At 43.9% G+C, this 20,339-nt stretch overlaps 1 protein-coding gene and 1 long non-coding RNA gene across 6 annotated transcripts in view; one reads left to right on the top strand and one right to left on the bottom strand.

Annotated features, from left to right (window-relative positions):
• The first annotated feature begins 3,956 nt into the window (after nucleotides 1–3,956).
• Nucleotides 3,957–7,223, top strand: LOC132242929 (uncharacterized). The gene is made up of 3 exons (XR_009454735.1): nucleotides 3,957–4,274; nucleotides 5,188–5,235; nucleotides 6,710–7,223. It is a non-coding gene; the product is annotated as an uncharacterized LOC132242929 (long non-coding RNA).
• Nucleotides 7,224–14,400: 7,177 nt separating this feature from the next.
• Nucleotides 14,401–20,339, bottom strand: part of ANKIB1 (ankyrin repeat and IBR domain containing 1) — a 128,604-nt gene continuing 122,665 nt past the window's right edge. For 4 of the 5 annotated variants that reach the window (XM_059712271.1, XM_059712273.1, XM_059712275.1 and 1 more), the window contains 3 exons: nucleotides 18,964–19,078; nucleotides 17,889–18,022; nucleotides 14,401–17,566 (listed from right to left, as the gene is read on the bottom strand). In XM_059712271.1, coding sequence (XP_059568254.1) covers nucleotides 16,826–17,566; nucleotides 17,889–18,022; nucleotides 18,964–19,078 — 990 coding nt within the window. In that variant the 3' untranslated portion in view covers nucleotides 14,401–16,825. The remainder of the gene's footprint in view (nucleotides 17,567–17,888; nucleotides 18,023–18,963; nucleotides 19,079–20,339) is intronic. The other variant, XM_059712272.1, reaches the window with a different exon arrangement.

Genomic DNA, 20,339 nt, shown 5'->3' with positions numbered 1-20,339 from the left:
AGTACACAAACTGCAGTCCTATGCACTTGAATGTTGAGCCTAGATTCGAATCTGCGCCACCTGGTGGTCAAAGCGAGCAAAGACACATGACCAAAGAGGGGACATCCCTACTGTGCAGAGCGCCCAGTGTGATTTCTGTGTCGGAGAGAATAGCTTCTTTCCCAGGCTGGAGAAGACGGACCCTCTGGTGCCCACATTTGGGCATTTTCTCAGCAGCCAGAGCGTTGAGGGGATTTTTTTTTTAGCTGGTGTGGATCCCTTGCTCATTGGCCAGTTGAGCAAGTGGGGCCTCCCTGTTCCTGCACAGACCACACTCAGGAAGCGGAGGGGGCTAAAAGCCAAATAGAAAGATACTGAGAATCCTGGAGCAGAGGCAAGTGAGGGGGATGATGGTGGTGGTGGTGGTGTGGGTGGGTGAGTGTGTGTGTGTTGGGGGGAGGGGGCGAGTATTTTTCCAGAAATTTTGAATTTTTAAGAATTTTCAATGGTTTTGATTTTTTAAATTTATTGTTACAAGAAGAGATCAAAGCTATTGGTCTTAAAGGAAACTCTCTTTTCTGAAGTTTTGCTGTTTATTCCACAGCAGGGAAAGCTTAAGAGAAGGAATATTATAGATGGGTAAGAATTCGTTCTATTCCCCAGACTTTATGTCTTGCCCAAGTGCTAGGAACTGCACAGAGAAAACCATTTCAGAAAAGGACCCGAGGGAAGAAAGGAAAACACTCGCACCCTGAAGACTGCTCTTGCCCCTGGAACTGTGGCCCCTGAGCCATGGGGCAAGTTCGACTTCTAAGGCCTCTTGTTACTCACTGTCCTGCCCTTGGGAAAACTGAAGGGGGGTTTCCGGCTTGAAATCATTCCCCTCCTTCCTCCCACCCCCCCTCCCCCTCTTTCTTGCTCTCTCTTCCATGTGCTCCTGAAGATGGAGAAATGTGAAACAATTGAGCAAGTAGAAGAAAATTAACCTTGAAAGGAAGGTTAGAGACAAGCACCTTATTAAAGTACCATGCGTATGTAGGATATACATGGTACAGTGGGGCCTTGACTTACGAGTTTAATTCGTTCCGAGACCGAGCTCGTTAAGGAGCTCGTTAAGGAGCTCGTTAACTCAAATTACTCTGTCAACTCAAAGCAAAAAATCGGTGGAGAGACAGCTGGTATCTCAAAAAACTCGTTAGTCGGGACACTCGTAAGTCAAGGCCCCACTGTATTTAACCTTTTCCTTTTGACCTCTAATGAAAACAAAGACAGCTCACTTGTAGGTTGAGCACAGTAGGCCCTTCCTCACCCAGTCTGGGCCGTGGAGAGGCAGCTGAGGGTTCCCAGGAGCCCGGTTCTTTTGCAGTCTTTCATCCCATACGGCGTCCGCCCACGGGGATGGCTGAGGCTGCGGCTGGGACTCCAACAGGAGCATTCCTGGCAGTGCTTTGGATTAGAGTCCAGGCCTCAGCCCCAGGAACCCCAGTCCAGACAGCAAGTGGGATCCCCGGTACTCACCCCGGAGGACTCCCCTCCTTCTCGTACCACCAGAGTGGCAGGAATGTAAAACCGGACAACCAAGGCCTGGGCTGCTGGTCACTACTTGAGCCGATGAAGCAGAGACAGGGTTGAATCCTGTATGAGTGTTTATGCCAATGCCGCCGGCAGTATGGGAGAGCGGCAGGTCATCCGCAAAATCTGCTCTCCCCTCCCCATCGGCCAGCTGCTCCTATCGGGCAGAAGGACACGCATGGGGAGTGGGCAGCTCTCTCAGGTCAGCCCGCTGTCCTGGAGCCTGACATCCTCCTGAGTGGCTGTCTGCTGGCTCTCAGCACCGGCCCCTGGGCACCCTGCAGCCTGATGCAGCCCCAATACAGCTCTGCTCCGAGCCCTGGCCGGGCACCTGCAGGTGCAGCTCATGCTCTGTAAATAGTGCCTCACACCACCCCTCTCACTGAGGAGGCCTCATGCCTCAGCCCGCCCCTAGGCTTGAAGAAGTGTTTTATTCTCACCCAAGCACCACGGGAAAGGTCGGTACTGAAACGGTTGGTGAAGCTGCAGTAGAAATAGCATATCCTGCTCGGATAAAATGATTCTATGTGGATGGCCCCAGTTGATTAATGATAATATGGTCTGCAGGTAAACCCTTTACGTTGGTTTCCACATTCTTTTTTTTTTAATATATTTTATTGATTTTTTACAGAGAGGAAGGGAGAGGGATAGAGAGTTAGGAACATCGATGAGAGAGAAACATGGATCAGCTGCCTCCTGCACACCCCCGACTGGGGATGTGCCCACAACCAAGGTACATGCCCTTGACTGGAATCGAACCTCGGACCCTTGAGTCCGCAGGCCGATGCTCTATCCCCTGAGCCAAACCTGTCAGGGCGGTTTCCACATTCTTAATCAATACATATTTACTTCACTAAATATGTTGAAAGTTGCTATTGTGTCCTAAAATTCTTTTTCTAATAAAAGAATTTTCTCTTGCTAGTCTTAGGGAGAATGTTTAATTGTACTGTTTATTTTTTTATAACCATTTGCCCTGTAGCTTGTGCACTAGGGTTGTGGGTATTCCCACTTGCTCCCTAGACCCTGCCAACGAGCACCCCCCCCCCCCCCGCCCCCTCCAGTCCTCGCCCCTGCTGCCGGCCTCGGGATCAGCCTTCTGATGGATTGTGCGTTTTGTTTGCAGACATTTTTGCAAGGTCTGATGCTGGGAGCCGTGTCAGTGTAAGTCAGTGATACACGTTTTCCTTTTTGCATGTGCTTTTCCTCGATTGTATGTGAACAATAACTGCAGTCTCTGGTTTCAGTTTCTATGAGGCCGATGAGGTGTTATGGGCCATAGGGGCAACCGCTCTGGTGACGTTATCGCTCACTTTATTTGCTCTCCAAACAAAAGTAGGTATCACTGAAACAGATTTCTGCCATAAGGGCGTGCGGGACATGCTCCTCCCCCCTCCGCTCTCCTCTCTGCTGTCCTGTGGCCTTCTCTCCTTGGGGCTTCGGGCTTTCCCAGGGACCACATTGAAAAAGTAAAAAGAAGTAAGGTGAAATTAATCTGAATAACATCTTTCACTTAACCCAATGTACGCGAAGCATTGTCATTTCAACAAGTAATCAACATGACAAAAATATGAATGAGCTAGTTTACATTCTCTTTTTTGAATTAATATTCAAACCCCGTGTGTGTTTTGTACTGATAGCGCATCTCAGCTTGGAGTAGCCCCAGGTGTGGGAAGCACACCTGTGGACCAGCTCTCAGCAGCATGTCACCTGGGGAGCTTGTTGAACCACAGCTTGCTGGCTCCACCCCGGACACGCAGAGCCGGAAGGTCAATCTGCATCCCAGGTGGTGCCCCTGCTGCTGGGCTGAGGACCACACGAGGTGATGCAGGACTTCAGAGTACATTTCCTGGGTATGTGAAAGGTAGGGAGTGAGGGCAGAACTAGAGGAACTAGGAAAAAGCTCTTGCAAGAAAATGTCTCGGATTCAAGGACCTTCTTTTGCTGTACAATCCCAGATTTCTCAGGCCAGAAGATTAATATTCCCCTTTCTTTAAAAGAAATTTTAATCTCCCTCCTCCGGCTGATTTGGCCACTGATTTATAAAGGCAAAAACCAAAAAGCATGTTGATAAATTTCAAAATTACAAAAGAATCATTAATAGTAGTTTTTGAAAGTTTAGTATATGTATATATTTTTTTATTCAAAGGTATGCAGACAAATGTGAAAAGGGCACCCAGTTAATTAACCTCTAGGTCTATTTTATTTCATTAATGTAGTCTATGCTCACACTTTGAAGATATGGGTAATTATGAGCATGCTACACATACACATTTACATCCTGCTCATTCAATGTGCCTTTTCATTAGGGAACATTTTGTAGAAATACTAAAATAGAGCGGCAGAACGAGCTCCCATGTGCCCATCGCCAGCTTCAAAAACCATCCCCTCGCGGCCCCGGTGATTTCCCCACAGTCCTCCCTCCCCTCCCGCCAGCAGCAAGTCCCAGGCAGCAGGACCCTTCATGTCTTGTTGTCAGTGGTTGGGCTGATGGATTTCCCTGGTTCTCCAAACTGGCCTGGTACATTATTAGCCAACGGGCCCGTTTCTGTCTGCAGGGTATGAGGCGCATCCTCATCCTCCCGGAATTCCGTGGAGGCGGTGACTGAGCTGTGCCTGGTGTTGTGTTTCCCCAGCTGGACTTCACCCTGCTCAATGAAGTGCTGTTCGTCTTGCTGGTCGTGCTTTTAATCTACGGAATCCTCTTAATCTTCATACGGTCATACGTAAGTGGGCCTCCCCCGGAGGACCGTTAGGTATCCGGGTGAGGGGTGGTGGTGTCAGGATGGAGCCTCTGAGAGGCAGAGCCGAGATGGGAGTGGGGGGACTTTCCTGGGAGAAATGTCTGTGAGAGAGGAGTGGGGGAGCGACGAAGGCTGGTAGAGCCGTCCGACCTCGAGGGCCAATGCGACCCCAGGTGAGGGACCGGAAGGGGGTCCGTGGGAGCATTCTGGACGATGAAAGGCTCAGCAAGGCCACCAGCAAGTCCTGGAAGTAACGTCCACGTCCCAGCACAGTGGTCCCGTGTCTCTCACCAACTGAGAAGTGGAGTGTGGCCCAGGAGCCGGCTGCAGTGGCCCTGGGGCAGTAGGACTGCGAGGCCCGTCCCAGGGGCTGGCCAGGTGGTTGGGTCCCAGGGACAGGAGGTCTGGGCCATGATGGTGGAGCTTCTCCCCTGGACTACCGCTGTCCTTCCCTAGGAGGAGTGTGGGTGGACCCGCGCACAGGGTAGATCAGACTCCTTGTGCTGCTTGTTTGAAGTGATGGAAGTGGAGATGGGCTCCGTAGGACTTTTCCAACAGCAGCTAGAGGAGGCTCCTATTTTTTTTTCTTTATTCCCTTTTTTGTTTAATCTATTCACTGACTTCTCACAGGTATCAGGCATAGGCCCATGTGTTTGTCATATAGCCATCCAATTCAGTTCTCACAACATTCCTGAAAAGTACACATCTCATCTATTTTATAGATAAGAAGACAGGTTCAGAGACATTAAATAATTCATCCTGGGAGCAGGAGGGATCAAAGCCAGATATGACTTTCTTAAAATTGGGTCCTTATCTAACAGCAGTGACCTAAGTGCGCCCTTTTGTTATTTCAAATCTTGTTCTTAATATTCAGTTGTCTCCTTTCTTCTTGCAGTGGTTGCATCTGTTGTATGCTGCACTCGGAACTGTGCTCTTCTCATTTGTAAGTCCATTTCTCCTCCTCTTGGCAGAGTAGGGTGCATGCATGGAAGGTACCACCTTAGCCCTTGTGCTAAGCGTGGAGTCAAGTAGAGTCAGTGATTCACTGGAAAGCACTCCTGGAGACTTGCTGCTGCTGCTGCTCCCCCCCCCCTTCCTCCCTCTCCTCTTCCTCCCTCTCCTCTTCCTTTCTCTCCTCCTCCTCCCCCTGCTCCTCTTCCCCCTTTTATAAGGATGATTTTTTAGAGCACTTTTAAGTTCAGAGCAAAATCAGGAGGAAGATACGGAGATTCCCATATACCCCTGCCCACACATGCACAGCCTCCCCTACTATTAACTATACTCACCGGAGAGGTACATTTGTTACACTGATGAACCTACATTGAGGTGTCAATATCACCCAAACTCCACAGTTTGCATTAGGTTCACTGTGGGTGTACATTCTATGCATTTGGAGGAATGGATAATAAAGGACATGTTCCATCGTTATGGTATCATACAGAGCATTTCCACTGCCCTAAATATCCCATGCTCTGCCTACTCATTCCTCCCCTGGCTCCAACCCTTGGCGACCACTGACCTTTTTACTGTTTCCCAGTTTTGCCTTTTCCAGAAGTCATATAGTTGCAATCAGACAGTATGTAGCTTTTCCAGACTGGCTTCTCTCACCTAGTAATGTGCACTTTTAAGGTTCCTCTGTGTCTTTTCATGGCTTGAGAGCTCATTTTGGTCTGGATGTATCACAGTTTATGTATTCAGCCACCTACTGAAGGACATCTTGGTTGCTCCCAAGTTTTGGCAATTTTGCATGAAGCTGCTCTAAACATCCTCGTGCAGGTTTTTTTGTGAACATAAATTTTCAACTGCTTTGGGTAAATACCAAGGAGTGTGACTGCTGGATCACATGGTAAAAGTAGAAACCTTCTCCCAGAGTTGCTGGAATCACAAAGGGAGCGGGGAGGGGGAGTGGGGAGAAGGGCCTAGTGGTCCAGGCCGGCGTCTGCTTTAGCATCCCCCCAGCCTAGGGTTTGACTCCCTTCTCTTCCACTCTGATCACTGACATGACCTTCCCTCATTCTATTTTGGAAATACCGACATCACCACAAAGCTCCAGGAATTCAGAATTATTGCTGTGTGTGAATCTAAATGCTGGGAACCATTTTATTTTCATTCTTTGTTCAGTGAGAACACAGGGCATTTTGTAGTATCACTGTGTCCAATATGCCCGCCTGGCCCATCTCGTTGACTAAAGTCACAAGGCTACTGGACTGGAAAAGCAAAGGAAGGACAAAGCACTTGCCTTAATGGAGTGCAAACGTGAACGTTGTAAATGGCTGAGGCTGTATAACAACATATATAGCCACAAGCCGACTTTCCGCAATCATGTGTATCGATGCTAACTTTCCCAGATGGTTTAGGACAGTTATTGGATAGGAATGAACAGTTCAAGAAGCTCATTTTTCTTTCTTTTCTTTAAGTACTTGGTGATGGATGTGCAGCTGTTGATGGGGGGGAGCCATCATGTGCAGCTGGACCCTGAAGAGTATGTGTTTGCTGCTCTGAACATCTACTTGGATATAATCAACCTTTTTATTTTTATTTTGCAATTGATTGGACGGTAGGCCCATGGCCAAGGCTAGCTTGTGTTGACCAGAGGGAAGGAGGGCCATCTGCGAAGTGCCGCCAGGCTCAGACATGCAGAGGTGGCCATCTCATAAGCCCTGTGATTAAAAGAAATATTTTAGCGCACTTATTTTTTTTTTCAAATGAAAGCAAACATTCAGTTGATGGTAGCTTTAACTTATTGTATATTTTAAGTTCCATTGTCATGTTGCAAAACTTCCTGTGGGACATTTCTGATTTTTATAATTTCAAAAGATGAGTATCAAAATACCATACTTAAACATTTCTTAGATGCCTGTTATTTTGTTGACATTTTCCTGGCACTTAGTTAAAGCTGTAAACATCTCTCTCTATGAATAAAATTGATTACAGAACCCTATATTTACTCCATTCTCTTCTCTTGATTCGGACATTCTATGGGAATATTTCTGCACAGTCTGACTCTTTAAGTGTAAGGTAAGCCAAAGTATTCCGCCTTTCTCCTGGATTCCAGAGGCAGGCTGAAGAGGACGGTATCTTCCCGGAAGGGGATGGAGAGGATTCATGAAGTTAATGTACACGAAAGCCTGGAGAGCACTGCGTCACCTGCCAGTGTCGCTGTCCCACCTACACGTCTGGGCTTAACTCAGAGACCACCTCCGCTGGTTGTCTGGGACAACTGGCCTCCTTTGAGGTCCCATAATATTATCAAATTTTCAATTTTAATTGTGATAAAATACACATAACAAAATTTACTGTCTTAATCATTTTTAAGTGTATAGTTCAATAGCAGTAAGTATATTCACATTATTGTGCAACCAATCTCCAGAATTTTTTCACCTTGCAAAACTGAAACTCCATCCCCATTAAACAAGAAGCCATGGCCGAAACCAGTTTGGCTCAGTGGATAGAGCGTCGGCTTGTGGACTGAAGGGTCCCAGGTTCGATTCCGGTCAAGGGCATGTACCTGGGTTGCAGGCACATCCCCAGTGGGGAGTGTGCAGGAGGCAGCTGATCGATGTTTCTCTCTCATCGATGTTTCTAACTATCTCTCTCCCTTCCTCTCTGTAAAAAAATCAATAAAAAAAAAAAAGAAGCCATGTATTTTGCACTGACTTACTTATTCACACACCTCTTATAACCTGTTTGGTTTGTCCCTGAGGGACACAGACGGAGGGATCTTTACAGCATGGGTGAACTGTGCAGCGGGGAGGATGGGGAGACTAGTGGACTCTTCTGGTCTCTAGAATTATTCACAAGAGCTCGACTTCTAGACAAAACTAAACTTACAGATCTCAAGTAAGTAGGACATTTGAAGTACAAGCACTATAGTCACACACACCTGACTACTTGATTACCTGTCATTTCAGTTTAGCCCTATCTCCACAACTTTGGTAAAGCTTCTCATTGTGTTTATAATCTCATTGCTACCAGCAAAGTCCTGAAGATGGGGGTAACCTCTGAAATGTGAGCATGAAGAAGAGAAAGGGATATGAAAGTCATCCAGAAAAAAATCCGGGTGCACCCTCCCTCTAAAGCTTCCTGGTCTGGATATTTTGACAAATACTACTGTGTGTACATTTGTCAAAGGCTTTGCTACCAAAGTCATGGTGAGTTAAGTCCACATAAGAAAGCAAATGCAGCTGGAAAGCCTGAGGTTTTGCATATCCTCCTGGCATCAAGAAAATCTTCCTGCATATAATAAGGAATGCTGGCCAATTTCTTTCTCCACTTAAGTTTCTGCTGTCCCAGCAACCCCAGTAGGCATTTCTGTTGTCTCAGCAATGTTCCCAGGCACATAGTCTATTGTGTGCATCTACTGTATGTGCCATTCCACAGTGGTGATGACTCAAAAGAAATTCTAATGCTTTTCATTTCTGCATTTAGTAAAGACTGAGCAAGACACACCTCTTAAGGTCAATCAAATGAGTAGACTAATTCTCAGTATTAGAAATTCATCTTTTGCCTGTTTGGCTCAGCGGATAGAGCGTCAGCTCGCAGACTGAAAGGCCCCAGGTTTGATTCTGATCAAGGGCACGTACCTCAGTCGCAGGCTTGATCCCTGGCCCTGGTAGGAGCGCATGCAGGAGACAACCAATTGATGTGTCTCTCTCATCATTGATGTTTCTCTCTCTCTCTCTCTTTCCCCTTCTCCCTTCCTCTCTAAAATCAATACACACACACACACACACAGGTCTGATGCATGAAAATTCGTGCAAGAGTAGGCCTTCCTTCCCCCAGCTGCTGGTACTGGCTTCCCTCCAGCACCCAGGACACGGGCTTCCCTCCTCCAGCCGCCGGCAGGCACCCGGGACCTAGGCTGCCTTCCCTCTGGCCCCGGCTTCGTCAGGAAGGATGTCTGGTCTAATTAGCATATTACCCTTTTAGTAATATATATTCATTTTTTTTAGAAGAGAGTCCACAATCTGAACATCTGGCAAGAGTGGTCCCAAATCCGTCTGTAAATCAACTCAAGATGTCCTATAATGGGGCAATGGAAGCTTACAGGAAAAGAGTGAGGCGAATCCATAGGATTCAGGTTACACTTTCTATAATGCCCACAAATTTGGGCCTATAATTTACTTTTAACTTTTGTTCTTTATATTATCCCAAATGGGCATTCCCTCATCTAGCCCTAGGCATGGTTTGATAAGCACATCTATCTACACACAAGTGCCCTTATGAAATCACACATGCGAAAGGCTAGTGCAGTCAGCCATGTCCTAGTATGCCATACTGCACTCACAGGCTCAAAGAATGTCAACGCCAGAACGGATGTTGGCAGTGTATCATTTGCTTAATCAAAGTCCTTGAAACAAATGAAACTGCTGAAGATCTCTACGGTTCCCCGGTTGTAGCACTGCTGACAGCTCCAATGTACTAAGACGACATTTGCCTCATTGTTGTTCTAAAGCCGGGGTCAGCAAACTATAGTCTGCATGCCAATCTGGCTTATCTTAAAAAAAAAAACCAACTTTTTTGAAATATAGATTTACAGGAAGTTGCAAAGGTAACTGAGGCTCTGTGTACTCTTCACCTGGTCATCCCTCCCACCCCCCGCCCCCGCCCCCAGTGGTTATCTTTCACAAAATGTATAAAATCCAAACCAGAAAGTTGACATTGGTACAATATGCATGTATAGTTGTTATTTTCTCACACGTGTAGATGCATGCTAACCAATGTACTGGCTAGTCCATCACCACAGATGTTCCTTTATGGTCACATACATAACTTCTCTGCCCCCTCCAGCATTCCCAACCCCCGTGACCACTACATTATTTCCCTATTATTTTGTCATTTCAAAAATGTTATATAAATGGAATTATGTCCGTGACATTTTCAGATTTTCCACTCAGCATAATGCCTTTGAGATCCATCCAAGTCGTTGCAACTTGTGTCAGTAGTTCGTTCCCATTCATTGCTGAATAGGATTCTTTTGCACGGCTATACCATGGTTGGCCATTCGCCTACTTCAGGACATTTTGGTGGAGTCCAGTTTTTGGCTATTGCAAGTACAGCTGCTATAAACAATGTATACAGGATTTTACATAAGTTTTCACTTCTCTGTGATAAATGTCTAGTAGTGCAAATGCTGGGAAGTACCTGCTTAGTTTTTAAAGAAACTACCCAACTATTTTCCAGGGTGGCTGGGCTATTTTATATTCCCATGAGCAATATATGTGATCCAGTTTCTCTGCATTTGGTATTAATACTATTTATTTCAGCCATTCTGGTAGGGGTGTGATGTGTCTTGTGATTTAAACTTGTATTTCCTGATGGATAGTGATGTTGACCATCTTTTTATAAGGTTCTTTCTTAGTCACGGTCGTCTTCTGTGAAATGTCTCATTCGTTTTGTCCATTTTATATTGGGTTTTCTTTTTACTGTTGAGTTTTGAGAGTTCTTTACATATTCTAGATATGTAGCTGGCAAATACTTTCTCTCAGTCTGTAGCTTGTCTTTTTATCTTCTTCATAAGGTCTTTTGCAAAGTTTTAAATTTTGATGAAGTCCAATTTATCAATGTTTTCCTTTATGGATTATAATTTTGGCAAGAATTTGATAAGAATTATCTGCTAACATAGATCATAACAATTTTCCTTTCTTTTTTTTCTATTTTTTTAAAAATATATTTTACTAATTTTTACAGAGAGGGAGAGGGATAGAGTTAGAAACATCGATGAGAGAGAAACATCGATCAGCTGCCTCCTGCACACCCCCCACTGGGGATGTGCCCACAACCAAGGTACATGTCCTCTACCAGAATCGAACCTGGGACCCCTCAGTCTGCAGGCCAACGCTCTACCCACTGAGCCAAACTGGTCAGGGCACTAAAAATTTTTAACTTTACATTAAAATCTATGATCCATTTTAAGTTTTATATAAGTGTGAGGTTTAGGGAGAGGTTCATACTTTTGCATCTTCTAGCCCTGTTCCAGCATCATTTGTTGAAAGGGTTACCCTTCCGCCATTGCATTGCTTTTGCACCTTTGTCAGAACCAGTTGATGACATTGGTGGGACTGTTTTTTGGGTCTCTGCTCTGTTTTATCCATGTATGTGTCTTCTCCCACCAGTAGCAGACAGTCTGGATTACTGTGGTCTTGAAATTGGGCAGAATGATTCCTCCCATTTCTTTATTCTTTAAAATAGTTTTAGCCACTTTAGTTCCTTTGCCTTTCTATATAAATTTTAGACTTTCTTTCTATAACCACTAGAGTTGTTGGTATTTGGTAGAAATTACTGCCAAGTGGTTGAACCAAGCCCGGGCACCTATGAACTGAGACCCCCCCCCACCCCCCCACTAAACCAGTGGCTTTCAGGCAGTGGAGTTGGCCAAAAAGTATCCCCCAAAGGGGTAGCTACTAGTTTCTCATGTAAAATTAAAATACTGTTATGGTCAGGCTAGCTGCACTCCCAAATAAACCATTTCTTTGCAAGGCCTGCTGGGTCCATATTACTTTTCCAACTGCAGTTTATTCACCCTAAAGTGGAGATGTCACACCAAGTGATACAGAAGGCTTCATGGGTCCAGCATTCAGTTTCAACAAGAGCCTAAGAGCAGGTTAATAGCTGTCTTTCTCCAAAAGGGGTGTACGTGGTGGCCGTGGCGGCAGGTGGCGATGTTGTGCTGGGAGATGGCCTGACTACTCAGGTTGCTAAAAGGAGTGATTTCCAATAACTGGAAAATGAAAATGTGACATACCAACAAATTTACTCAATATTGATGTAGCTACACAGTATTTTATATGAACACGTGGGCTTTAACATTATGGAATTTGGCCTTTATACACTAGTTTACATATCAACAAAGTTATTCTTTGCTTATCTGTCCTAACCTGTGAAGTGTTGCACTAACCTCCCAAAGCTTTTTTTTTTTCCTTTTAAATATATTTTTATTGATTTCAGAGAGGAAGGGAGAGGGGAGAGAGAAACATCAATGAGGCGAGAGAATCATTGATTGGCTGCCTCCTGTACGCCCCCCACTGGGGATTGAACCCGCAACCTGGGCATGTGCCTTTGACCTCCCATAGCTTTTTACTATGTAAACAGTTGACTCCTCGAAAAATAAATGATACTGGAAGTTGGAAAGAACGTTCTCCTTTCTCCTCCTGGGATTCTGTATTGTTTCTGCTGGACCACCAGAGATGGGACAAGGAGGCAGGCTAGGGAGTGACTGATGCCCCACCATCAGCTCTCTACATAAGGCAGTCCCTGAATGAGAGGATCCCTGACAATTAACGTGTGCCACGATATTCTTGGGCACGCAATACATTACACGGAATCTCCCAAAGGGCCAGGCTCACTAGGGAAGCTCCCCTCCCCACTACTGAAAGTGTCCAGATGCTTTTTCCCAGCGGAGTCTAAAATGCATGTGAGTCAGGGGCTACAGCTGGGTGATAAATGGGTGGCAGATCAACCAAGGGGGTGAGGAGGCCAGGGGTGGGGGAGGGTCCTCTTTCTCCTTCAGCCCTTTGCTCTGGGGTCAGTGTCTGAAAACTGGCACAGCTACCTCTCCCACAGCAGGAGTGAGGCTGTCAGCATCCAGAGCCAGGGCCCACGGCCTTCTCTCGGCTCCTGCACACTCGCAGTTTTTGTCATGTGGTGTCGCTCCTATACTGAGCACTATCCTCACTGCTGGGAGGGGGCCTGACTTGCACGGTTAGGCAAGGCTTTGCATTCCCTTTTGCATTTGGATAGTGTTGCAGCTCAACCAAATGAACTTTTAATGTTTTTGGTCCACTCAAAACTCTCAAGCAGCAAGCTTCCTATTGCTGATAACATTTGTTTTACATTTGGCGACTCCCTGACTCAGCAGGTGCATCACATTACCTTTCAGGTAGGCTCCAGGAACTGCTGACTCCTGGTCAGGAACACATTCCTTCGTCTGCTCGCCTGCAGGAGTGAGCAGCAACCAAAGCACCACTGACAGCTCGTTTCAATCCCACATCTGATCCCTCAGACTGTCAACATCAGTTCAACTCCTGTTCAGTAACACAAAGGACAACCCTTCATCTGCCCCACCCCTAATCTATCCCTTGGGTGAGAGCGTTCACTACCACACAGATTTAATGGAATCTTATATTCCCAAACTAGGCCCAGTTTCTCTTGCAGAAAATCATGTCTGTCAGCATTCTAACCTTACTGTCAAACTGTGGGGTCTGGGGCTTCCTTCTACCCTGCTCACAAGCCGGAAAGTCAGCCTGGCACAGTCCCCGGCTGCTGACAGGATAAGGATATCTGGAGTCGGAGGTAAAGCCCTCACAGCACAGCATGCGAATGAACATCAGCACATTTGTGTCAGCTCCCCTGACCCCAGGTCCACAGGAGCAACATCGCAGGCCCGGGCGAACGTAGCTACAGGCTCCATTTATTTAAGCTGCAGTGGGTGTGCTGCAGCGGAGGAGCCAGGGTCAGGACAGCGATGCCCGAAAGCAAGCCTGCTGCTAAGGTCTCAGCTGCATAACTGGCCCAAGCAACTTTGTTAGGCACACCCAAACAAGGTGTGCACCAGGACAGGACTGTTTTGTCCAGTGATGATCCATTTCTATATTGTGCTTTGTTTGCTCTTTCATAAATCTCCCTCTCAGCCAGTCGGTAAACTGGTGCCTCGTGCAGGCTGGTCTCAGCCAGTCTGTAAACTGGTCCCTTGTGCAAATAGCTGGTTAAAAGGTAACATATAATCTGCTCACAAATGTTTCATTTTAAAGACCGAGAAGAATAATTCCTTCAAGTTTGGCCACCACTCAGTTTGTTAGCCATCTGTCAGTCTTAAGTGGAACAGAGAGCAAAAGCAAGATTTTCTGGCCTATCTTTCTTTAAGAAGTATGACTACCGCAGTTCCTAAAATAAGGACAGTCATGTCATAGTCTAGAAAAGTCCACTTATATCTTTCTAGAAAGAAATCTACTCTTCTGAGATATAAAATGCTCACTGTAAAAAATATTAGGCACTGATTGATTACATGTAAGAATCAAACTAGTCCCATCATATTTGAAGGAATTTAACTGGAAGAAGATCAGCTTCCTAACTTGGTTAAAACAGAGTCTATAATGTAATGAGACCAAAGTGAAGTAGTTTAAGTAATAAATGTTTAATCAAAGAATTTTACATATTATTAACAGCATTCATTTGGCCAAACATCTACATGGTTGTAGAATCCTATTGTATATAAAGGGGGAATGTATCAAGTATAGACTATGAAAGTGCAAATAACAAGTCAAGGTTAGAGTAATTTTTTTTTACATTATAAAATTAATGTGTTTACAAAATAGGCTTTGCCAAACTTTATTTCTGAACTGTAAAGTCAATGACTGTGTTGTTTTTAAAATATGTACCAAGGAAGTACAAATTGGATAATGATCTTTCCTCATGCTCAGGAGAGAATAGCACAGGAACAAGGGCTACTTACTACACCAGGTGCCAGGCACCGGCCTCACCAGAAACATGCACTCCACAGCCTTCACGCAGCACTTCCACACTTTGCAAGACACCGCTATATGATACAAAGACTCTTTCTTTTGAAAAAAATTACAACTTGGTCTAAAAACTGATCGGTGTTTATATTTTTAATCCAAAATAAACTTGTAAAAAAATTTTTTAATGGACTATTTCAGTTTAATAGACAGTAATACACTGTAGAAAAAAGTTAATATTTACCCCAACAAATTAATAAGGGTTGATATCAATGTTTCTGATAATTGGGGAAATAAAAACTAATGCGGACTTATGACACCCAAAACATAGGAACAATTCCTACATAGTTTCTTTTTAAACCCAGGAGAACCTGAGGAATATTAAATAATATAATGTCCTAGGTCTCATGAATTCCAAATATAAGAATATTTCAAAAATAGGGTTTGGAAAATAAAAAGTAATAAAAAACCATAATTATAACTCATGTGAATATCAATACTAATACAACCTTTCACCCAGTCCAGGACTTGCCTGTACAAACTCAGTACTGAAATTTTGGTATCTGTAGACTTTTGGTAAAAATCTGGCAAAACATTAAATGGGGTGTTGCCTATCTACTTTGCTTATGTTATGCTAGTTTGGGTAATATGTAAGTAAAAGAGCCAGTCCAACAGTTTACTCTAGTTTTAATTACACACTGTACCATTGAATCTTAATTACAACTAAGACCAGTATTTTCTTCACAGGAAGACACTGATAACCAGGAAGTTGATTTTTTCAACACTAAACAGTAGTCACACAGCAAATGAGTATTGTGCAACAGAACAAACACGTCAGCATTTGCTATTGAGGCAAACAAACGGATTGAACATTTATTTAGTTGTTATATTGACTGGAAAGGCAAGGCCATGGGTGGTTTATGGAGGTCTCTGCAGTTCATAGCATAGTTACTTCAGAAGAGACACTGAAATTTGAATGACTCACTTATTGAACTGGCAACTATCCACTGAGGTTAGGCAAAGGCACGGTAACATGTTGCGCAGGGTGTCTTACTGGGTTTTTTATAATTGTCGGATTTACTGTAACTCATAAAAACTCCACTTTTTTTCTATTTTATAAAACACCATTAAAAGTAATTGCACCCATTAGTAATTAGAATGCACTGTAAAATTGTGAAAACAAAGAACTATGATTGCACTTTCAATAAAGTGTCTCTTAAAATACAGCACCGCTGTTGCTAATCAACTGTATTTTAATATTAAAATAAACTGTTTTTAACAGCAGCATTAGGTTTAGTTAACTTAAGCTACAGGCTACATTTATTTAAATGCAGTCTCCATGGCAACAAAAGCCTATTAAAGCCTGGCATTTCATGGCTACCAAGTGGCACCTTTTACTCCCGAGAATGCTGACACTGCCCTGGAGCCACACCTGAACGCCTTCTCAGTGCACTAGTCAGAGTTTGGCACAAGTGGACTGTAAGACATGAAAAGAAATTTTTGACTCATGTGAAAATGAAAATTACATTGTGGGAGATGCAGCACTAACGAGAAGCTTTGGACACTTCGATTCACACTGCTCAGACCAAGAGGCAGGAAGAAAGTTATGGAAGAGCACAAAGAGATCGAGGAACTCAGTGTTACCAGATCTGTCCAAAAGAACTTCTAAAATGAAGAAAACCTTTTTTTTTTCTTTTTAAAGAGAAAAACCACCCAAGGATGAGGGAGTAAGCCTTTAATTTAAATGTTCCATTTTAAGTATTGCTGACCTTAGGCTAAACAGAGGACTGCATTTTCTTAGAGTGTGGAATCTAACCTACTTACTCCATTTGTTTTTCTTTCTCTCCTGCTCTTCTTTTTGTCAGCAAAAAGGGGAAAGCTATCCAATTAAATACCAAAGAAGTTTCCTGTGAGGTTAAACTCCGAAACGAAGCCACCATTCAAGGGAACTCCTCGTATTCAACCCTAATGTCAGTGGTTTAGAGTTGAGTTGGAATTAAGTGGATCCAGTTTCCATGAAGCACACTCCACCAGCATGCCACCTGTACCGCGATGCACTTGGAGCCAGAGGAGTGCAGCTCACACTAAGTGTCCTTGTTCCAGCCAGTCACTTGAGGTTTGAGGTGTTTGACTTGAGACATCTGAGCCAGCTCCCTTGCTGGCTGCCTCAGAACCACTTTCGCCAGCTTGAGGCGCTGCTTCCCCAGCCAGAATATTCTCTTCCAAAGAGTCTTCTTCTCTTTGGGTTCCTCTGCCTTCACTGACCACAGCATCTTCAAACACCGAGTCTTCTTCTGGCGGCACCAGTTCTACATCTTTCACGCCTTCTGGCCCATCTCCAACACAGGGGCGCTGGGAATCTGCACTGATTTCTGTAGTTGCTGGAGGAATCAGGACAATACTCTGAGGGTTCATGTCGTGAAACCAAGCCATGATATTGCCCAGAAGATTGTCACTGATGTTGGCGTCCTGGCCAGCTGAGTCAGGGTCACTGGATGAGGGATAGAATTCATTTCTTGCCTCACTGAGAGGGTGTGAACTCAGGGTGTCACTTGAAAATGTGTCACTTTCGGCTCCTAGTCTCAAGAGGCTGTCGCCAAATTCCAATAGCTCGGAGCTGCTCAACGCAGCTGCAGAGCTATCTGTGTTCCTGGGGCCGGAGTCCAGCCTGGAAGGTAGAGAAGTGCCTATTGCCCCTAAGGAAGCATCGCCACTGAGGAAGTCTCTGTTTCCTTCATCGATGGCCAGCCCCGATTCTTGCAATGATAACTGTATTGCAAGAAGTATATTAGGATCATCTTCATCCAAGGAACTCAGAGCCTGAGGGCAACAGAAAGTAAAATCACTTAAAATTTAAAAGAAAAAATGATTTAACCCAATGAGGTTTACCATTGTGTTTTTACCTAACAGATAATTAATATTACCTCTATTTATACAGAGAATTTTATCTATTCAAATCTTATTTTAGTTTCCATGTTATAGGGGAAAAATTCCTGAAGCTAAATCTCTTTTCCTGTAGCACACCCCTGAAACAATTTTGAATGTAAGGAAGAAAAAGGAAAGCAATAAAAGTGAAATCAGAAAACCAGGCCACACAGAGCAAGAGCAGAAGCAGGGGCCAGGGGGCCGCCCAGGAAACTACCTGAAGAGAGTCTTGGTTCTCAGAGCGACTGGCAGGGGTGTAGTCACGCAAGGAAGAGCTGTGCAGCACACTCATGGACGCAGAGCTGACCACGGAGGTGCCTGGTCTGCGGCCACTTCCGCCTTCTGGGAGATCTGTTTCAGAGCAAGTGGTACCAGAGACAGTTCAGCCATACAGATTTCATACATCTTCTTAGTTAAATGGCAATTCCTCTTTCAGTGCAGGTGAAAACCTGTGTTCACACATTCACTTAATCTTCCAGAGACTTCTTATGCATATCTGTCTCACCAGATGCAACAATATCTAACTCATACCATTTGCTTCAAATCCATGATTATTCTTTGCATTTGTGCTTGCACTACAAATGGTTCTATTCAGAAAGGCCAATGCTACTCCTCTTTGTTTTCTTAAGCAACAATAAATAAAGGTGTTTTAGTTTTCAGAGTTATTTTTCAAATAAAAAGAATTTGGGAACCACAATGCCTGAAGAACAAATCTTCAGACCTGTTGATCCTGATTTACTAAAGATGCTCTGCTGATATTATAAAGACTTTCAATTATAACTTAACATTTAAAAGTTGATAATTAAGATAATTTACTCCTAATACCAGAAATTTTCTTTTAAAGAATGCTTATAGGAAAAGTGAGGCTAAAAGAAAAACATTCCATGAACACAGCCAACAGTAACCAATAGCTACAATCCATGAATGCTCACTAGGTACTTTTCATGCCTAAGGATTTTACAGGCATTATCTCATTAAAAGCTCACAATTGCCCCCTAGTGGCACTCTCAGTATTGCTTCTTTAGAATGAGGAGACTGCTGCTTGGAGAGGTTTAGTGACTCAACTGAAGTGTCTCCCTGATAGGCAGTGAGATGCGGTCATGAACCCAGGTCTTTCTGACTCAGAAACCTGCGTTCTTAACCCCCATAGTTTTCTGTACCCTGTGACCTTAGAGGTAGCTACCTATAGATTGTGTATCTAAATTACGAATTCTTTCACAATCACCTACTCAGTTTTAAGAATAAACTCAAGAGAGCTAAGAGATTAAGACATACCCAACCCAAGAACTTACCTAAAGTGCTTTCACTGGGCTCATCAGGGTCTGGAGGGTTACTGAGCAGACTGTGCACGTCTCCTCGCCGGCGCTGCTGTCTGTGCCTCCTCCGATACTGAAATTCAGCATATTCCTGCATAAACCAAAGGTTATAAAATACAGGAGAGCATGCAGCTTTTTTAATGCAAATTAAACAAACAGCACACTTTTTCCCCCAGAGGAAAAAATGTGTGATTTTATATACATATTATAAAATCACGTGGCTTTAGAAAAAGAAACTTCAGGTTTTGCCATGCCAAGGAAACAGAAAGGGAAAAAATAAAAATTTTAAGTAGTCATTACAATCGCCTGGGTAAATTGGGAGTACCTGCAAGCTCCAAAGCCAGATCACAACTGAGCCTTATTTCATTTGCCTGGGTCTTATTATTTAATATTATAGCTAATCCTGTAATGGTTTTACTAATGTATGTTAGGCTCTCCCTGGAAGTTTGGTTCTAAAAAAGTAAGTGAGACATTCAACAGAAAGAAAGGAAAAGCACACACTGTTAAATCCTTGTCAGATCGTTAGATCTTATCTTTTTGGGGACTGTGACATATCACACTCACAAGACAAATGACCAGCTTAAGAGAGATATGGCTGTTAGCTTGAAAATGAGATGGTGCTGAGCTTCCTATCGGCATCAGCTGACATGTGGGGTTACCTCCCACACAGGCAGGTGCAGTGTTTTCTATTTACTGTATGGGAAGAACACAATCCAGGCAGATGTCCCTGAGTTTATTTTCCAGATTTTAGTGACACAAGAGATGAGAAGAAAGGTCAGTATGTATGACACCAACATGAGAAGGCTAATTTTGAGGGTAATTATAGATTTTGTCAGTGATAAACACTAAGATACTCAGGTTTATGGTTATCCAGGTTACCCTTGAGGACTCACTATGCTTATATTTTGAAAGTACTGAACAGGTTTTATATTACAAATGAAACTTTCACATCATACCACTCTGGTTAAATTTATTTGAAGTCCTTCACCTGTATAATCTAATAAGAGGTGGTAGCAATCTTGCTAGGTTAGGAACAAAAGCATAAAAGATACAAGTGCCTGGAGGGATTATTAAGGTTCTCTAAAATGTCCTACTGAGCTGGGATATCATGTACCCTTTGCCTGGAGGCCTAGGATCCCAAAATGGATGCCTGTTACGTGTTAATATGGTTCACTGGGCCACTGAGGCCCATCACATTTCTTAACAAAGATGACATGAAACTCTTATCTCAGTTCAAGACTTATACTTAGGGAGAATTTGTTTACTTTGTATACTTGATAATGGCACAAAATTATTCTGAATTAAATAATCTATTATTGACCACAGAATATACACATTTCCAATTAAAGAAA

The sequence above is a fragment of the Myotis daubentonii genome, chromosome 10 (genome assembly GCF_963259705.1).
Source record: "Myotis daubentonii chromosome 10, mMyoDau2.1, whole genome shotgun sequence".
NCBI classification, from domain to species: domain Eukaryota; kingdom Metazoa; phylum Chordata; class Mammalia; order Chiroptera; family Vespertilionidae; genus Myotis; species Myotis daubentonii.
Note: the sequence above shows the minus strand (reverse complement) of the source record. Positions and strands in the feature narration are given on the sequence as shown.